At 33.4% G+C, this 19,961-nt stretch overlaps 2 protein-coding genes across 2 annotated transcripts in view; one reads left to right on the top strand and one right to left on the bottom strand.

The window, feature by feature from the left end:
• The window catches only part of LOC100370344 (branched-chain-amino-acid aminotransferase, cytosolic-like), a 36,562-nt gene extending 32,127 nt beyond the window's left edge, over window positions 1–4,435 (bottom strand). The window contains exon 1 of the mRNA XM_085500836.1: window positions 4,382–4,435. Within this exon, the coding sequence (XP_085356962.1) occupies window positions 4,382–4,432 (51 nt within the window). The 5' untranslated portion in view covers window positions 4,433–4,435. The remainder of the gene's footprint in view (window positions 1–4,381) is intronic.
• The window catches only part of LOC100370494 (uncharacterized), a 53,290-nt gene that overhangs the window by 5,295 nt on the left and 28,034 nt on the right, over window positions 1–19,961 (top strand). The gene's annotated exons all lie outside the window — the stretch shown is intronic.

Here is a 19,961-nt window from a genome sequence, read left to right as displayed (position 1 = left end):
TCTAATATGCATGCTCGTCTTTGTTTTCATAATTGTTAATTGCTTCCTTTTTTGTATGTATGTAATACACATGTCGATACATAATTAGATGCCATCTACTGATTAACCCTGATCCAAAAATGATATCCTATACAATTCTAGGTCTATTGCATGGCTCCAAGATGGCTGTATGATACAAGTGTCTTTGAGCTCATGTCAAGCACGCATGTCTTTGGCGAGATTAAGAATATAATCCATAAATTTTTATTTATAGTTCAAAATGCATGTTTATCAGCGTTTCCTCTAAGCATTATTTTCATGCAATTTTCTCTATAACTAGTTTTTGAACAATTTCTACTGAATACACCTTGTTATAAAACATTGTATGTTCATCTGATCAAAATTTATTTATTTCAATAACTCAATAATTACTGTGCAGTGTGATCAACTGTTTTTGTGGATTAGTAATACTATGGTCAAAGATATGACACCCCTTTGACAGGTTGATAAACGTGCAACCCCAACAGATACATCACAGTTGTATCTAGATTTTACAGATTTTTGACCACCACCCCTCTCCAAAAGAAGAAAAAACACATTTAAATTGGGAAAGTGATACTATAAAATATTCTTATTTTCAAGTTATATAACGTAATTTCTATGATTTTAAAATAAGGTTTGTGGACCACACAGTGGCCTTTGATTGTGCAGTATGATTACATAGATCATTAATGGTATAATCCTTATTGGTTCATGAGGGGTTAGTGATAGTGGATATAATTTATGACCCAAGCTCGTAATACAGCTCCATCATGACCAGTTGTGTCTGAAGTTTTCAGAGGTTAATCCTCTTATACAGCAATGAGCAAAAATGTTTGCTGCCAGCAAGTTACCTAAATAAAACTGAAATAACTACAATTTTGTACTATTGATATACATTTACATAAATGTAATCGAGGAAAAATAACAATATACTAAAACTTAGCCCTAAGATCAGAAATAACAAATGTCAATGTAAACTGCAAGTTTCAGAGTATTGATGCAAAACTGAATGTTATTAAACTGATTAAAAAAAATAAAATACAAAGAGATGTAATATTATTCGACAGACAACAGGTGATAGGAATAATGTAGGTCAAAATATTATCATTAGTTATAATCAGATAACCAATCAATTGTAGTTTTAATAACACATGATGCTTTGTTGCATCTGTGCTGACAAGTTTCTAGTTTTCTCTTCAGTGCTTTATCTTATGAACACTAGAGAAGCTTTACAGGGCAAGGAAAGATGTAGGCAGAGCTCTACAGGGAATGGAAAATGGTAAACAGAGCTCTATGGGGGAATGGAAAGGGGTAAACAGAGCTGGAATGGGAATGGAAAGGGGTAGGCAGAGTTCGACATGGAATGGGAAGGGGTGGGCAAATGGAAAGGTGTAATCAGCTCAACAAATGCTTGCATAACTAAACTATGTGTTAACATTTATTCACAGTCTAGTTATGACAGATACAGGTACAGCACCAAGCAGCTTCTCCTGCCTTGAGCACACAATAGTGTCATATAATATTTGAATGTACAACAACCTGCTTATTTTGAACCAGAAATTGATGAAATAGCCTGACAGCTGGCATTGTTGCTTTTCTATTTGTATCACAGACTTATTTTAGTATGGTGCTAACTAAACAATAAATCATGAGTTAAAAATTGCGCAACCTTATAGTTCATTTACAGAGACAGTGGGTAAAGGTTGGCAAATTGTACAACACATAGCCACATATTGTTTTTTCAAATATTTTGTGTCAGGCGACAATGTCGGACATTGCATGTCCCTGTTGTATCTACTGACTTTATTTTGGATGCAATAGCAAATGCTGACATATACTTGTAGTGCATTTTGCCACAGAATCCATATGTTTGGGAATAAATATGCATATTAGCTCTCCGGTGATAGGGAGAGAGTCCTTATGTTAGCGATTATATTCCCCAAAGATGGATATAATTTTTAGCACCTCTTTAAATTTCAACAGACTTTCTTAAATTTGACATTCTGAACTCGCATTACAAACGTACATGAACTTTTTGAAAAAATAAATGAACATGACGCAACAACCACTAGGCTACCATTGTTTTATTTGCCATTTCCATGTAGACTATCACCCTGTTCAATAACCAGGAATGACAATCAATTCTAATTCATGTTCACAAGACAAGTATTGTCTGATTTGAAGATAGCATAGACTTGCATACAGTCTCTTGCAACTCTAGAGATAGCATACTATGGCCATAATGTAACATTCTCTAATGAGTAGATTGTGTCATTATAACGCAAACTTTTGGAGTTTTGATGAAACTACATTGTACTTTCTTAATAAACTTTTACGAATGAATCATTGTTAGTATATATTTTCTTAAGGTCCTGGCAATTTTTAGGGGCGCTGTTTTCTGATAACAGCAATAATTTGAATATTACACGAGTGATGGAGATAAAAGGTGGAACTCTGTCACAACACCTGTTTATTCAAAGTCAATAGCATTTCTAACACAATAAATCAACCTGTTATGTGCTATTCCCTTAGTGAAACCAATAATCAGAATTTTTTCTCAATTTTTGTCATGTTAAACTTCTTGCATTTTTTTAAAACATTTTAATCACGAAATTCTCAATTACAGAGCCCCATAATTATTCCATCCATTAATAGAAACAAACATCTCAGAACAGTTGTATTATTGGGGGAAAAATAGGTGGACATTGTAATACAGAAACCAAAGTTAGCTACGGCATTCCGATTCTTTGCAAAAATACTATCCAGATTTGTATTTTTCTTGACTGCCATCATGTTTTGAAGGAGGACACTATGTTAACAGAATAATAATAATAATAATAATAATAATCATGTTTTACTGCATCTTTAGACATTTCAGTATGCAGCAATAAAGTGTTAAGATATAGTTTAAAAATAAAAAAAACAATCACTCTCTCCCAATGGAAAACATTTTATATAAATATTCTTTGTCTTAACAGATGATTTTTGAACTTTATATTGTTAATTGAATTAATTTTTAAATTTTATATTGTTAAATATAATATGACTGATAGTCTGAAGAATGGATCATCACAACAAATCATAATTTTTTTATGCTACAGAAGAGAAAGAGTGATACTATAATGATGTTAGTTCTTGAAATTGCAGGTGATATAATTGAGGTAGAGTTACACAAAGATCATAAGCTATGGCTACTTTATTAATAGAGCAATATTCACATACCTTCCTACTTACTTACTATGTGACTAGCAAAATAATATGGCACTGTTATGTAAATAAATACACTTTCTGGGCAGGGAGCTAATCCTTCTATTGTTCATGTATAGGCAAAACACACCATGGGAGTCCATGCACAGTCCAGTTAAAAATTATATAAAAAAAAAAGATGCAGGAACAAAGATTTTTAAATCTGTTTATATTAAAATCATATTTACGGAAAACTAAGGGTTGAAAAAATAAATTGCCAGCAAGGTGTTGCAGAGAAAACATGCTGACACATTCAAGAAAAAAAGAATGTTCTGACAAAAAAAAGAGGAAAATTGCAATGATTATGCTTTTCCAACCTCCCCCATGATTTTAAATATTTGACTCTTAATACGGTTATAGTTCATGATGTATTTTTATTTTTTATTTCGTTAACGCGATAGCATTAGTGAAAAAAAAGGGTAGGCCAGTTCAGTGTATGCATGGTCATACTTACATGGTTTATCACGTACACATGACATGTAGATAAATATTGGAGTCACAACATTCTGTATCTTATCGCAGAACTAACAGTCATCAGGTAAAAGGTCACCCACTTAACAAGCCAATGAGATCTGTTATGAGGCGACACACCCCCAACAAGCCCATAACTCACCGAAACCAAAAAATAAATTATTATAGGCAACATGCGCGCGTTTACGCAAATGATGAAATTCCACACACGAATATGTAAATAATATACATAAGTGGAACGGTGCATTTTTAGGGTTAAATTCAACTCGATCGGCGAAGAACGATCCAGAGTCAGCCTACAGGTATTTTTAGTTTTCAGTGTGTTGGATAAGGTTTAACGTTGCGCAGCCAAAGCGTCGCAGAAAAATACGAGACAAAACTAATACAGTCCCTGCTTACTGAGCGTGGCACAACTTGGACCCGTTACTATGCTTGGTGCAAATATCAAGAGCCCCGGGCAACCGACCGTCCCAGACATACTGGTAGTGGTACTAGTACTTGTCTTGGCACCGGGATAAGTTCATTTAATTTGCGTGGAAAATATCACAGAGTAATACAAATAATGCTAAAATATTCCTATTGCACAATTTGAACAAATATTGCACTAATTCTTATGGAATAGATAACAAATTGTAACACAAACCTGTTTAACTGGTTTAACAAGTCGATAGGGCAGTCGGATGACAGCAGCCATTTTGAATATAAATGTACACAAGAGCATCATGGGAATAATAAAGTTGGCGCGAAATTATCAGCCACTTTTTTGTGTAAAAATCGTTCGACGGCGAAAAGTTCGTTCGTAATGTTGCTTATTAGAGAAAGTAATTAAATATTATGTGCCTTATAGTTTCATGGTAGTCAAACGATGTTGTAAATAAGTTTGCAGGAGTAATGCATTGTATACAGAAAATATTCAAGATGGCTGCCTAAATTGTATGTGCCATTATTGTTAGCAGTGGAAATGATAATAGCATTTCTTTTTCTTTGATTAATTGTACATCGCAGTGAAGGGCATGTCACACTGTCTTAGCTGAACTATCGAAACGTTCGACTGTGGCAGTATTGGTGAATGACAAGTGTGAATTCGCTTGAAAAGAGGTGAAAATACGGCGTGGGCTCGAGAGGAAATAGTTGAAACTACGGGAGATCGAAACAAAAGGTATTGTTTAGGCTATTGTTCATTGCTTTTGTTGTAGCTTAGACGTACTTATATGTTTTCAATTGAATCATTTCATCGAGGGCAAAGCAGGGAAATTAACTGTGCTGCCTGGCACAGCTAAATCTGCTATCATTCACCGAAATTTCACCGGTAAGTCGGACTACAATATCTATGATGGAGTAGCTACTATAAACCGAGTTATGTGGTTTATGCATAGGAATGTAAGAATGGATTTTAAGACCTTAATATCGACCTTTTTGCTTGTCTATGCGGAAAGGCGGGCCTCATACCGCGTGACCTGATAAATGGGGACGAGGGCTCCAATATTTGCTGCCGGTGACAGTGCACCTTTTCCGACTGGAAACCGTAATTCGACCGACAAGTCGCGTTTTATTGTGAATGAAGCGGCGTACGTACTTGCGTCCAGTTTTCGCATATCCCATCGACACTAAACATCACTTATCCGCTTCGTGGAAAGCCCTGGCCTCATCGATTTGAATCAAAGCAGAGCCGTGCCACTGTTCGTTTCAACATTGTTCACCATCAGTAATTTTGTCGTTGAATGACATTTGTTATAGACTCGATCAGTGTTCGGGTTAACATTTTACCAAGTCTTGAAGTGCTCTGGGTACGCGAATAGCCATGGCCCCAATTGTCACATGTTATTTTAGTGTTGTATACACATTTGTATCTTGACATAACTGTTTTAGACCTTGTTTATTGATTATATAATACAATAATGCATTTAGTGTTCTTTCAACAAATAAAAACATGTTTTCTTTTGTCAATGTTGAACAGAAACACAGGCCTGTTTTTATACTCGCCACGTGGTGCTTTAGTTTAATTTTTAACTTTTGTATGTTTGTTTTTCTGCTGAAAGCTGAAATAAGCTACTTCTTTCAGGAATAAATTGCACTGGAATATTTTATTGTGTTTATTACAAATTATCTTTTACTTGATCGTAAATTTTTACAAAAACCTTTTCAATATAAATCTTAGTCTAAAGTAAGTTAAATTTCCACATACAAAATAAAAAAATCAGTGGCAAACAAATTTGAGTATTTTAATTGTTTCCAACTACAATGTATTTTTATAATTTTTATATGTAACAACAAAATTAAATAAAAGGGTAGCAGTTTGAATAGCTGTTCTTGAATGGTGATAATTTTTTTTATTACTTATGGCCACAACTATGGTAAAAAAAAACTGACCATGGTAATGTTGAAAAATAGCTAATCATAGACTTTTCATGCATGAACAGACATGATTACTTACAATATCAACATATTTTTACTAAACACTTCCTGGTCCAAATTGCTGATACAGCCCACTGAGTTGTTTCATTTCATTTGTAGGCCCCGGGCTAAACAGAGGTTGGGCGTGTTTTGTACTTAGTCTTTCTTTCAAAGTGCCCCTGGGGGGTTAGTGAAGAGGGGGGTCCCTAAGGTGATTTAAATACTTTTACACTGGCCCAAAGAGAATATTGAAATATTGAGAGTAGGCTATGACTTGCATACATAATTACGATAGACAATATTCTCAACAACAAAGGTGGCCAGCTGAGCCTATTTCTTATTTGTTAAGTGAAATTTACAGTGTCGGACATGCTAGAAAAAAATTGTGTTTCTCCAAAAATGAATTTCACACCTCCTTCTATTTTCGTGTGATGTTCAATAAGAAAAAAACACTTGATTAGTATCAGATTTTTAAATTCAACAGATTCTCTAAGATTATATCGTTATCAATTTGTATCAAATTGTTGTCCCGCTTAGACTTACTTCTCTCTAAGTTGTCAAATAATCTATATAATCTGGTTTGCAGGTTTAACAGAAAATGAGTTCCAAGGACATGTAAATTTCCAAATACGTAATTTCAAAACATATTAAGAGATATAGGTGTTTTTAAATTAGACTAGTTGATCACATTTTATCAAAATGGTTCCGTGCAATGACTACTAATTAATGCCTAAATTGATTAATTGATCCATTGTCATGGTAAAATCCACTTTTTTTTATTACTGAACTACTTAGAAGTGGGCCCCTAATATACATTTGTGTAATGCCCCAGGGAACGTTCTGCATTCCGCTACTGAAACCTGTTTTTTTTTCTCTCTCTCCACGCCACAGAGAAAGGATGATGTTGCGTCATAGTACGTATGTGTTTTGGGATTTCTTAGAATGCACTAACAAAACACCTAGGGATTATACTGATTATGTAATTGCTGAGTGTATCATGAAATTGATTGTATAAAAGCGCTTCAACTCAACAGTGATGCTATCGTGAGAAAAAAGCTCTCTAGTCTGTATTGTTAGCTCTACTGTCTGTCAGTACATTCAAAACCTAGAACACCTTTGCTGCGTAATTTTGATCTAGATTTCGTAATACGATTACAAAAATGGAAGGCCTGTGCTTGAGTAATGGATTTTCCAGGCACCTATTCTGGAATCTGTCATTCAGGACGTGTATAACTGACTTAGACAACAAGGTTTTTCAAGGTTTCTGTCAGGCTGGACTTAGTTTTAGTTTATTGAAAGCAACAATTTGCGAGTAAATAAGTTTGCTACTGTACTGATTAGTTGATGAAAAAACTTAAAATAATATTGCACTGCCTCATTGTAGGAAATCTCTTCTCAGTGATCCATGTGTGTATCAGGATGTGCATAAAAATATTTCATCCATAATCTTAGGTTCCTTTATTTTTCACTTACATGTAATTACATGAGAATTGTTTGAAGTGATGGAGAATATGTTAACTTTGTTGTTTTGTCACTTCCTTAACCATTCCTAAAGTCACCAAATCTGTGTTAAGTATGCTCATATCATGTCTCCGATTAAATATGAAACAAATATTTTTTTAGGATTTAAGATTGCATTGGAAAACAACTGCTAATCTAAACAGATAGGGATGTATTCAAAGATCACTCCAGATGATCCCAATTGTTCGAGTACACTCCAAATTCCTTTGGCTTTCAAAATCTATTTTATTTTTACTGATAGATGACCTTAAGTTGCACATATAATGCAAATAAATGTCGGGGTTTATCTGTGTAACCATTTCAAGCATATACCCCTTCTCCCACCCATAACAAAAGGAAATCGTAATCCCTTCTTCAGAGTACTTGTCACAATGTAGGTAGATAATTCCAAAGTGTTCAGTCATACTTAATGCTAAACTTACTGGTAGTGATTTATATTTAGTTTTCTATCAAGATCTTTACCTAACATTTCAGCTGACATGTGGGATGGGGACATTTTTTTGAAGTGACATAATTCCGGTATTCTGAGTAACAATTATATCAGTGTACCCAGGGCTAAGTGTTTTCTAAGAAATCACATTTAAACATGTGTGTTTGCTGCATCCAATGCATGCCATCCATGTGTTTATGCTAATCTGTCAGTACAGTCATTATACCAATATATTTCAGTCTACATGGTGAATACTAACAGCATACCAAAACAATTCCCCTTTGTTGAAGCCCAAACCTGGTAACATGTATTCTTTGGAAAAAGTATTCCAGGCTTGCTTGCTGTTGGTTATTGTCAAGCAAGAAACTTTATGTAAAACCAGACTGAATTAATAATGCAACTTTATGGACCACAGGTTTGAAGTGTTCTCCCCTGCTTTGGTAGTCAGTGTCAATATGAATCAGAATCTAATCACAATGAACATGATTAGCATATCAATAACATGGTCATACTGCCCTGCTTAAAATTCTATAAGGGGGAAGTATAAGAGAAACTATGATGAGGAGGTGGACTTTGTCATGTGATAATGAGTCATAATCTTGGAGAATATAACCGGAAACACTGTAGAAAGTTCACTTGTAGTACAATAAATACAGTATATGTATTTAAATTGTAAATAAACATTCAACAGTGACTGGCTTTTTTCTCATAATACCACTTTTATAAAATTTGCACACTTTTGTATAATAATATTTTATTTTTCTGTAATTTCTTGGTTGATTTTAAACCAAATTTACAAAATTACCTTTTTAAAATGTTTGTGGAAACAGTTTATGCTGGTTTATTTTGTATAAGGTGACACAAGTCAACGTTCAAAAGATCAAACTCAAAGGGTTAAACCCCCATTCTGGCTATAGTCATGTGCAGGTTACACCAAGTACAGGTTAAGATTTAAGCTAGTCTTGTATGTTTGCATATTGGCTAGACCCACTTGGTTATGGAATGCCCAAACTTGTATACCTGGTGATAGACCTAAAATAATCACTATTACCATAAAATACTTTATTTTCACTTAAAACACCCAAAAAGTCTATTCAGCGAAAATTAATTTTAGCTAAAATAAAGTATTTTACAGTATGTATTGTAAATATGATATCTGTTTATAAGCAGGCTTTCTGTATTTACTGATGCACTGTCACTTGAAAAGACAGTTAATTTGAATAGCTACACCTTCATAATTCTGTCCACATCGCTCCACGAATGGCTTTACGGTAAATTCTTGAGTTTCTGATGAACTGTAGAAGAGAAACCAAAGTTTTACTCGTCATGGCCCAAATGATGAGTAAATGAATAACAAATCAACATACCATCACAGCCAAATTTAATATCTACTTGAAATCGGAGCAAGTGATTGGTATTTCCTGTAAATAGGCTTAATTCGTAATTTGCACCGTGTTCTCTAAGATGACAGATTGAATTATCAAAATAGCATTACAAAAGTACATGAGAGCGAGCGAAAAATGCACTTATATTCCAAACTGAACGTAACAAGCAAGCACACATGACAAGGTAATGGACAGGTGTGCATATTTTGCGGCTAGAAATTAAGTTGAAGATTCACAATGCGTGGCTTTTCTGTTTTCTTTGCAAATCAACTACTTGAGAAGGATACAGGTAACATCAGTACTCTCGGTCTCTGAAAAAAATGACAAAGGCATATATCAGCAGATGCAATACTGAAGCATTTCTGTTTTCAAATTTCTCTACTGGGATCTCATACCTCATCATGTGTATCCTCCCCACAACTATCCTTTTCATTTCAAGTTTAAGTCTGCTCATATGCAAACAATATGCATATTTTATGCAAATTAGTTTCCAAATCGCTACTTAATGCATTTTGTTGAGAGCATATGAAAAATATATCATAATCAAACATTTTTATTTTCAATCATTTCAAAACCACAATTTACAACAATTCATTGTCCACCATATAGTTAAATGTCATCGCTTTCATTATTTTGTGTTGAGCATTTTTCATATTTTTTTTTTACACATGGATAAATTATATTTACTGCGAAGTCTTGATATTGAAGCAGTAATTCAGTATTTTTACAAATAGAAGATGTTCCTCCTAAAAGTGATTGTTGTGGGTCACAATGTCTAATCAAGCTGGCTGAAAAGCTTCTAATCAGCTGCTAATCTGCCATACGTACCCACAAATCTTGGAGAGAATTTTAGTTTTCATTATTATAAAGGTGAGACCTGTCTAAATGGAGTCTAAAAGCAATAATCTTTTTCAGTCCCCTCGTCTCAGACCTATTATAAAAGGACCTAGAGCTATGAACCGAATACCTCTGTTAACCAAACAATTTTCTAAATCCATTTAGTGTTCAGTTTAGACAGGTTTACCTGTTTCTGTTTCTCAATAAACTGAATATCTCTGTGAATCAAACAATTTTCTCCATCCCTTTGGTGTTCAGTTTAGACAGGTCTCACTGTATGACCTCTATAAACAGAACATCTTCGTAAACCAAAAAATGTTCTTAGTTCCTCTTCTGTTCAGTTTAGACAGGTTTCTGTATATAATTAATTGAATGAATATTAAATTTATGAAGTGTAATTACAGCTGTGGCTGTGAAACATTAATAAATGAGAAGCTTAGTACATTTTGATAAATTATTGGAGAGGTTTTTTTTTTTCCTTTAGTGATCATTATTGATATAGTCAGGTCTTTACTTTATGTCACAGATCTAAATTCATGCATATCTATTATCCTGACGTCTTTTTATCAAATTATAGCTTTGTTACCTTTCTCCGCACACAATGTGGTTTCACTTTACAGATTGGAAAGTATTATGTAAATAACATGATATCATCCTTAAAAGTCCATCTCGTATATGAATATCAAATCATAAATGGGAAAAAGTGAGAACAAAAATACGAATGTCTTTGCTGATTAAATTCTGACGATATAAAATGTAACGTAAATAAAAATGTAATCTTTTAAAAAAATATTATATGGAAAGGATTGCGCAGAGATCTAAATGACAATAATGTCTGGGAAACTCTAATTCACGCTGCGAATTCTGTTGAAGTATAATGTGTATTACAATAAAGTGTACCATAAAAGGATTAATTGATGCAGATTTCTGACGTAATTTTTTTCGCAAAAACACAATTGCACGACATGTTCTTTTCGCTGTATAAAACTCGATGAGCCCCCGCCATTCTGCTTTATCACAATAGATGTTTTTGTAACTATTTGGTCTCCAGGTTGCAAATAACAGCTGTCGTTGAGCTAACAAGGTTGGCAAATGAAGCTAGTTTCAGCAGCTGAAATTAAACAATGATGTCAATTTTATTTGAAACGCTACAAGAAGTTTCATATTCCTCAAAAGACGCTTCGATTGCTGTGTCTGTCAATCACGCATCGTCTCAGTCAGTGAGAACCCAATGTGTCATTCATAGTCCTTTCAAATACAAATTTTTGAGATGGAAATTGTTTTGAATAACAAAATGGGGAAAAAAAGACAGAAGAAAAGAAAATTTTTGGTGTGAATATTGTTGAATTTTCAAAAGGTTTTCTCAAGCGCCTCATCCTGTCAATCAAGTGTCATTCTGTGTATGTTAAGGCAAGTTTTGTTAATGCCACATCCATTTTATTTTCAGCAAAATCATAGGAATGTGTGGTAGACAAGTAGCTCCAATAGAATACATCATTTCCACCCTGTACATTGATACGTCACTCAAAGCTAAGAGATTTGTATTTGTGGATTATGTTTGTTCATTCATCTTCCTCTAGTTCACCGTGCGTCTCTTTCATTACCTTTAATGCCTTAATCCATGTCACTCTTACTGTAAGTAACCGTTGTCACTGTTTTCTTTTTGTCGTCGTCTTCACCCAATAAACATGATCAGTTGCTCTCTGTGGATGAGTAGACTCACTCAGGTGTTGTGTTTGAGTGTAGCTTTTTTTACCATTCGTGAAGATTCTTTATTCGAGACATTTCAGATTTTCGAAAAGAAACCTTTCAACTTTGGTGTTCTGTATTGAACAGCACTCGCTGCATCTCTTTGTATGCTATTCTGAGAGTCATGTACTCGTTTAAACTGTTCTGTACATGTACGCTATTGAAGCCACTAAATGTTTTGTAGTTTTTGTGACACAGGTATCGACTAATTTCCATGTAACTACCCCCAACTTGTTAGGTTGCCATGACAAGTTTGCTCCAGTCCAGGGATATTAACCATCAAGACAAATGTAACTCTTATGAAAAATAAAATGAAATACCTTGTATTTTTTCATCAGAATATATATACATGTAGAAAAAGAATGTTATAGACAAGAATATTGTTGTCTAAAAATATCAGTACTTTTTTTATGCATCAAAACCAACAGACTGTACAAGAATCGGGAAGATAAAATCCGCATTTTTGTGATACTTAAGTTATTGTATTATCTGTCCATTTTGTACTGAATTTTGAATGAATTACTATTAATGTACATTTCTGTCAATTTCTGTGTATTTTTTTTTTTCAATCAGGTTGTATTGCGTAACTTTACTAAATTTATTTTCCTTGTGAACAAAAAATAATGTAGAAAAAAATTGTTCAATCCTCATTTATAGAGTATACCCCTAAAACCTGTAATTTGTACATCTATTGTACTTGAAGGCTGGTGAACTAGACTAGTTATATAAAATATCATAATTATTGTTATAGAATAACCAACTATTACTAATAAATATGTATTTGACAATTCAAACCCCACATATCAAATCCGTCAGAATTTTCTCAACAGATAACAGTTTGATATGGCATTGTAAAACAAAATACAGTGTATTTTACTTCAGCCAAATTGAAAAAAAATGATGAATTTTCTGTATCCCAACCTTGTCAAGGTTTTTCAGGCCGACAATATCTTTTTATGGTCAAACTGTAAAATGGGCACTTTAATTTAATTTTCAACAAAAATGTCAACCTGTACATGTAAGATGTGGTGTATTGTTAAAAAATAATGAGATAATGAGATAATGAGAATAATTAATTAATTTTCATAAAATAAAAAGTTATCTTACCTACCTACCTACCCTACTTTTGTTTTCAATGTTACCAGAAACACACTATTATATTAATTTGGTCTAACACCATTACATAACTATGAAATATTACAGTTTTATATCAACAAGCAACTATATGATAAAGGGGGACACCTTGTAGGTATATATTGTGTCATTCACGAACAGAAATACAACTGGAAAAGAAAACCTGCAAATATAGATGCGGTGACATGACTGTCACAATAGAATATTGTATGCTTAGGCATGTGATTGACAGGTGAAAACAATTACCCCTGTTTGAAAGCTTAACTGTCTGAACTGAAAGGAAAAGTATGATAATAGTCTGTTGTTGATTGCGCCGCAAAGTATGATTGACACACCAAGGCTTTTGTATTCGGAATAAAAGTAAGAGATAAAATATGGAGAAATGGAATAATACAAACGTAGATCTTTACCATTTAATTATCACCTTCTATGTATAAGCTATGGATTTTTTTGTTATCGTATTCGTCTTAAACCAAGCGTTGTGTTATGATTATTAGAGCCGCCGGTGGTGAAGAATAGAGGCTGTTAAACAAAATAAAAATATCGTGTGAATATTGAAAGATAAATAATAGCCTGATAAAAGGTTGATAGTGATTGTAGGATTTAAAACTCTGATAATAGGATCATTTGTTGAGGTATACAATACAACTGGGGAAACAAATGGTTTATACAAGAGAGGATTTGGTTACATCTGGCCACGATGTGATTTCAACACGTATCACTACATTTATAGATCTTGCAGTCCGTAATAAAAAAAAAATCCTAATCTTGGGACATGTGAGCTTGTGGTCATTTTTAAACAAGTTTCTTCTACATGGTTGCGTGTGTGTTTTACCAGTATTTTTCAGCTTGTTATCATCTTATGATTTCCTTGATACTCACAAATTTCAGTCCTGCAACAGGTTTCTTAGTCGAGACTTGTAATTAGTGAATAAAAAAATCAGCCATTTTAGTCTCTCTAATCAAGAAAGTTCTGAAACTAGATATATATCCCATATGTCTTTGATTTGTTGTATTTCATTTTGTTACATTTTAAATGACTGACGGCCATTTTTGTTCCATCAACCATTTCTCAGGCATATGGTTTCATGATTTGATACAAAATGACCATCATTTTGTTTTTTGCCCCTTTTTTCACATATTTTTACAGAATTGGAATAAATTTGGTACAAAACAAGACATCATTTATTGAAAGTTGTCTTCAGTTATTTTTACATTTTGATATACCGTACTCGTCTGACTTGGTGCCCATGCTTGACTAAATACCCCCCATTTTTGGGATTTTTATTTTCGTGGTCATGTTTGACTTAGCGCCAGGAAATGATGACTGGAACAGTGCATACCATATGAATAGCTGGTTCTATTTGATGGTTGATAATCAAGTTCTGGCTCCATTTCAAATTACCAGGAAATCATGACTGGAACAGTGCCATACCATATGAATAGCTGGTCCTATTTGATGGTTGATAATCAAGTTCTGGCTCCATTTCAAATTACCAGGAAATCATGACTGGAACAGTGCCATACCATATGAATAGCTGGTCCTATTTGATGGTTGATAATCAAGTTCTGGCTCCATTTCAACAGTCACCAGGAAATTATGACTGGAACATTGTATATATTGTACACATTTATTAATAGCTGAGAGTTTACTTTTATCTCACAATGCATCGTGTATTACAACATGGCCTGCTGAAAGCCACCATGCCCAGCCAAAATAAATGGGGAAAAAAAACAGCGACGGTGGGCGATGTGTAAATTTTGCTCACTCCCATCGTAACTCAGTAAGGTGCCTGTCATGTGTTGTCACATACAGTAGCTGTGTTGCATATTTTCCCCCAAGTGAAGGGTGGCCGTCTCATTGTGTAGAAGCAGTGAAATCCAACAACCCAGGAGACTTTTGGAAAGAGATCGCATTACAGTTCATATAATTCCATTTCATTATTGACATTCCTGTCATTATCATTCTCTACTATCTCTTTGATGACGATCAAGAAAAGCAGCCATATACATCTCATTCACTGTTGCCACGGCGTCTATTACTTTCTGTCTTCCTACTGTTATTTCCCCATGTTCAGATAGATTCTCAATGTCACAGCTTCCCTTCATTTACTTCACTCCTTTGATGCTTGCCGAGTTCTCCGCTGGATCTCAGCACTTTATCTTTGACAACATATACACAACAGCTAAGGCGTGATATCTTAATTTGGAATTGTCTTGGTTTTGCAGAATTGTTATCGATACGTTACTACAAATTAAACTTCGCTATGTATTTATGAATTATTATGCGGTCACAGTTATAAGGCAATTTTTTCACATTATGTTTTTATCCTGAGTCACAAATTCATCTTTCTGTATCTTTTTTTTTTGTCGCTACTGGGTTTGAAATGATTGGGTGCTCTCGTCATTATAATTCGACTTGTGATGTCCACACCATACATGCAGGATATTTAAAAAAGAATTTTTTTATTAAATAGTAACTTTGCCGAAAAGACAAAATATGTGTCCACTGCATGAGTCACTAATCAAAAGTCACTAACTTTGTGATGTAGTTTCCCTAATGTTTGTGTTTTTATCACTCATGAAGACAAACTTTGTGATGCTGCCTATTCTAATGATGACACATTTTCTAAACAAAAACAAAAAACTTTGTCAACAATATATGGTAATGATTTCTATTTCATTTCATGTGCTATATTATTAGTATATTGAAGAAATCCATGTTCAACCACATCTTGGTGTTTACTTTCTAGTCCAACTGATTCCTAAAAGCATTGTGCACATGTACAAAGAATGGTCACGTAAAAATAAAAACTATATTATACTCCCTCACCTCGCATCATTTCAAGGCATATATTGAGTCTGTTTTATATTGTGTGTTTTGCCATGTTACCTTCTCTTACTCTTGACCTACTACCAAGCAGTCAAATGTGTGCTATATATCATTGGCAGCTCTACAAGGAATTGAAACAAAATCTGGATTCCTGCCCCAAGGGAAATGGACATTGGATGCAATTTGCATGATAATATAGATTCAGTTTACACAAATTGTAGTAACCTGATTATTCTTCGACTTTTCTGAATTATGCACAAGTTATTATTATATGAAGCCACCCACTTTGTTGTATGTACAAGAATGTACATAGTGCTCATAAGGTGGCTTGGGTGGAATGCAGTTAAATTTGAATCCCAGTGCTGCAGTATTTTTTGTGATTTTCAATGACTAGAAATTGTCTCTCATGAAATTATTACAGTTTTTTACTAAAGCTGACTTTAGTTAGAAGCAATATTTTGATATGCTCCATCTCTGACATACAGTACATTTATGTGAGAAATTTTTTTCTTTGAAACTGTTGAAAGTTTTTTTGGCATCATATAAAAATCTTTCTTATAACTACTGTACAAGTATGCGTTTCTGCATTTTTTTCACGATGTCATCATGTCTTATTTATGAAATATGCAAAACTCCATCACATTTTTGAAAACTTCAGCAACATTCCATAGATTTGTGCTTACATTCAACAGTTTTATTTTTGTTATTATTAATTTGCTCACAGTGTTACATCTTGTATCTTTCCAACATTGTTCATTTATACGAGTAGCAATTACCGTTTAGGAAAGTCTCCGGGAATCAATATAATATTACAGTATTTGTCAAAATAAATGTAATTTTAAGAATACAGTACTGTATTGTTTGTCCTTCAAATTCAAGTTGGATAGATAAAATAAAACATGATATACAATACCATTATTATGTTAATTAGTTACCATGCGCTATATATGGTCATAGTTTTTATACAAACTGTAACTGGACTGTGTTATATGAAATCAGCATCCATCTGTGGCCATGCTTTTATCCAGCCAGTCTATATCTGTTTATTTATTTATCCACACATACCACACCATGCTCTGACAGATTGATCCCTTCTTGTTCTATATTAAAAAATAGTGTTTGGAATTAAATGTCTGTGGTTGCTTTTAAACAAGAAAGGATGGGCAAGTCAGGATGTTTGCACTCTTCAAAACATAACTTGATATGCTGTTCTAATTGAGAAGTTGAGTGGATAGTAATGTGTGGTTGTTGTTAATGAATGAATCACTATTCTGGTATGTAATACTAGAAAACACTGTGATGCAAACCACAGACAATATGATACTCCACTGTGTCTATTTATAACGCAGACAGTTTTACTTCCCTATTTCTATTTTTATCCCATTCTATTATTATTGTTCTTGATTATTAAAGTTTCTCCTTCCACGATTATAGCAGCTTTGCTTTCGTTCAACTATGCGGATTTTTGCAATGCATGCCTGGTTATACATTTTAACTTTAAAATATGTGATGCTTAAGAAAGTTGGCTAGTGTTAATAGTTTTATTTTATGTAATAATTCTGTGTATAGATTCTTATGGAAATGTTTCTAAAATGTTTATTTTTGTAATTTTCAGATACTAAAATATCTCTGAAAAAATATTTTGTACTAGGTACAGAAAAAACACAAAAAGTTGATGACACATGAAACTCAATAATTTATGCAACACATGTTTTGAAACAAAATATTGTGATAAATATTCTATCCGTTTTTATTGAGTTGAATGCCAGAAGTTCATTCAATCACATTGATTGCATAGAAAAAAATCTAGTGACATATATCATAGTATGGAAACAATTAATGTGGTAGCACAAGTATGTAGGAAACCAAGTCAGGCTCCTTGTCAAGTAAAGCTAGAAGCCTGGGAGAATCTGGCTTCTGGGCTTTCCTCGTTTCAATGTCTCCATGTTTTAGGAGACAATACAACTTAATCCTAATTTGATTTATCTCATTATGAAATAGGACTCTTGAGACCAGTATCTGAAAGTTTGTAAGCACCTGGTTATTGCGTATAAAAATGAAATGATGCATGCCCTGTTCTGGTTTATAAATAAAACTCAGTCGTGTTAGATAAAATCTAGAAATATCTATAGAAACATGTTATTTCAGGTGAAAATCCTGCATTGTGCCTTCTCTAAATTTTGATAACATTTGCTTTTATTTTGTTGATTCTCTCCAGAAAAATAACCAGAAATAAATAAAACAAATGAAGGGAAAAGTCTTGACTAATTTCGCTGCCTATTGAAATGAATATAATGGGTTCCTTTCCTCTGCTATGAAATGACATTCAATATTTTTTTTAATATCATAACACAATATATATAAACAAAAAAAAAACTAAAGGACAATAGAACATAATTATATTAGTTTCATTACTCTTTGGTATCTTTCCCACTTGGGCCAAACCAATTTAGCAAATAAATAGGGGTGAATGGGTTAATTTGTATGTTGTAATATATCAATAATGTGTATTCATTGCGTTCTCCTAACATTCCCTTTTTGCCCCTCCTCCATCTCTCATTAGTATTCATAGCACATGTTTGCTGCCCATTTTCACACAGTGTCTTTTGTTCATGACAAATCATCAATACCAAATCATGTGAGTTAAATAGAAAAGCCACACTTATTATATTGGGGGATTTTCCCCCTCAATTACTGTATTCGTGTTGCAGACCAGATTTTGTTACGTTTTCAAGATTCTTCATAATTCTTTAAAAACAAAAAAGAAAGTTGTATTATGATACATTTTCCATCGTAGCGAGGATAATTAATCTATGAATCTATATATAAAAAAATCTAGTGGAAAGGTCTGATATAATACTGATAAATTATCTGGGATTATTCCTATTTACTCCTTAGGATTGGAAAGATACCCTCTTCCCATCACATTCCAAGCATTTTTCAGTTTCCATGGCAACCTTTCAGGTCAAGGCCATGGTGAAGAGAAGAATTTGGCTGAAATTATTCTCATAAAAGTTGAATATCAAATAAAACTAGATTTTCGGGTTTTACGGTTGGAGGTTGAATAAAAAAAAAATTGAAAAGAACTGAGATTTTTTTATTGTGCGTGTAACGGGGCAACTGATTGAAAAGTTACACTGGAAATAAAGGGTATTTCTGATTCTCCATAATGCATTGTGATCGCACAATACACAGTCTGTGTTTTGTTAAACATGAGGGGCACTCTGTCACTGAGATGGGTTTTTGTACATTCCACATTGCTGTATCTCTTCTCTCCTTATAAAGGAATTGGCATGTACTGCAGATCAAATATTTCTTCCCAAAAGAAGATCTGAATTAAACTCTCCATCTGAAATGCCGCAGTGCTGTTTCCATTTTTTACCTCATATTTTTTATTCTTTAATTTACACTAAACAATTGGATGAATAAGGCTGCTGGATAGTATATATTATTTATCTAGTTTTTTTTTTATTTTATTATTAACAGACTTGCATATTTATGTAATGCAGTTTAGAATGGACTTTGACCAGAGTCATATATTTTTCTCTTGAGCTCAGTATAAAAGTGACTTGTGTTTACTCTATTGTAAAACTGGGGGAAAAGGTTAATTTTTATGACAATTGACTTGTAAATTATTCCTTAGAAGTAAACAGTTGTAAAACTCTGGAATTCCAATGTGACCTGCTGAGAATTAAAACCATGGGAGTATTTCATACTTTGATGCATTGCTGTTGAGAATTATAATGAATTGTATTCAATTGTTTAATGAATTGTTAAAAATTAGCCATTTTTAATAATTCAGGGGTTTATGTCGTGGTGTTCCATGTATTTGGTGCATTAGCTACTGCTTATAACCTGACATCCAATTTAAATAAAATTCAAAATAAAATCTGTGCATATTAAGTAGCTTCATTTGCATATGCAATCTAGATTCAGAATA

Source organism: Saccoglossus kowalevskii, chromosome 1, assembly GCF_978046115.1.
Source record: "Saccoglossus kowalevskii chromosome 1, keSacKowa6.1, whole genome shotgun sequence".
Taxonomy (NCBI): Eukaryota; Metazoa; Hemichordata; class Enteropneusta; family Harrimaniidae; genus Saccoglossus; species Saccoglossus kowalevskii.
This window is presented reverse-complemented; position numbering and strand designations above follow the sequence as displayed.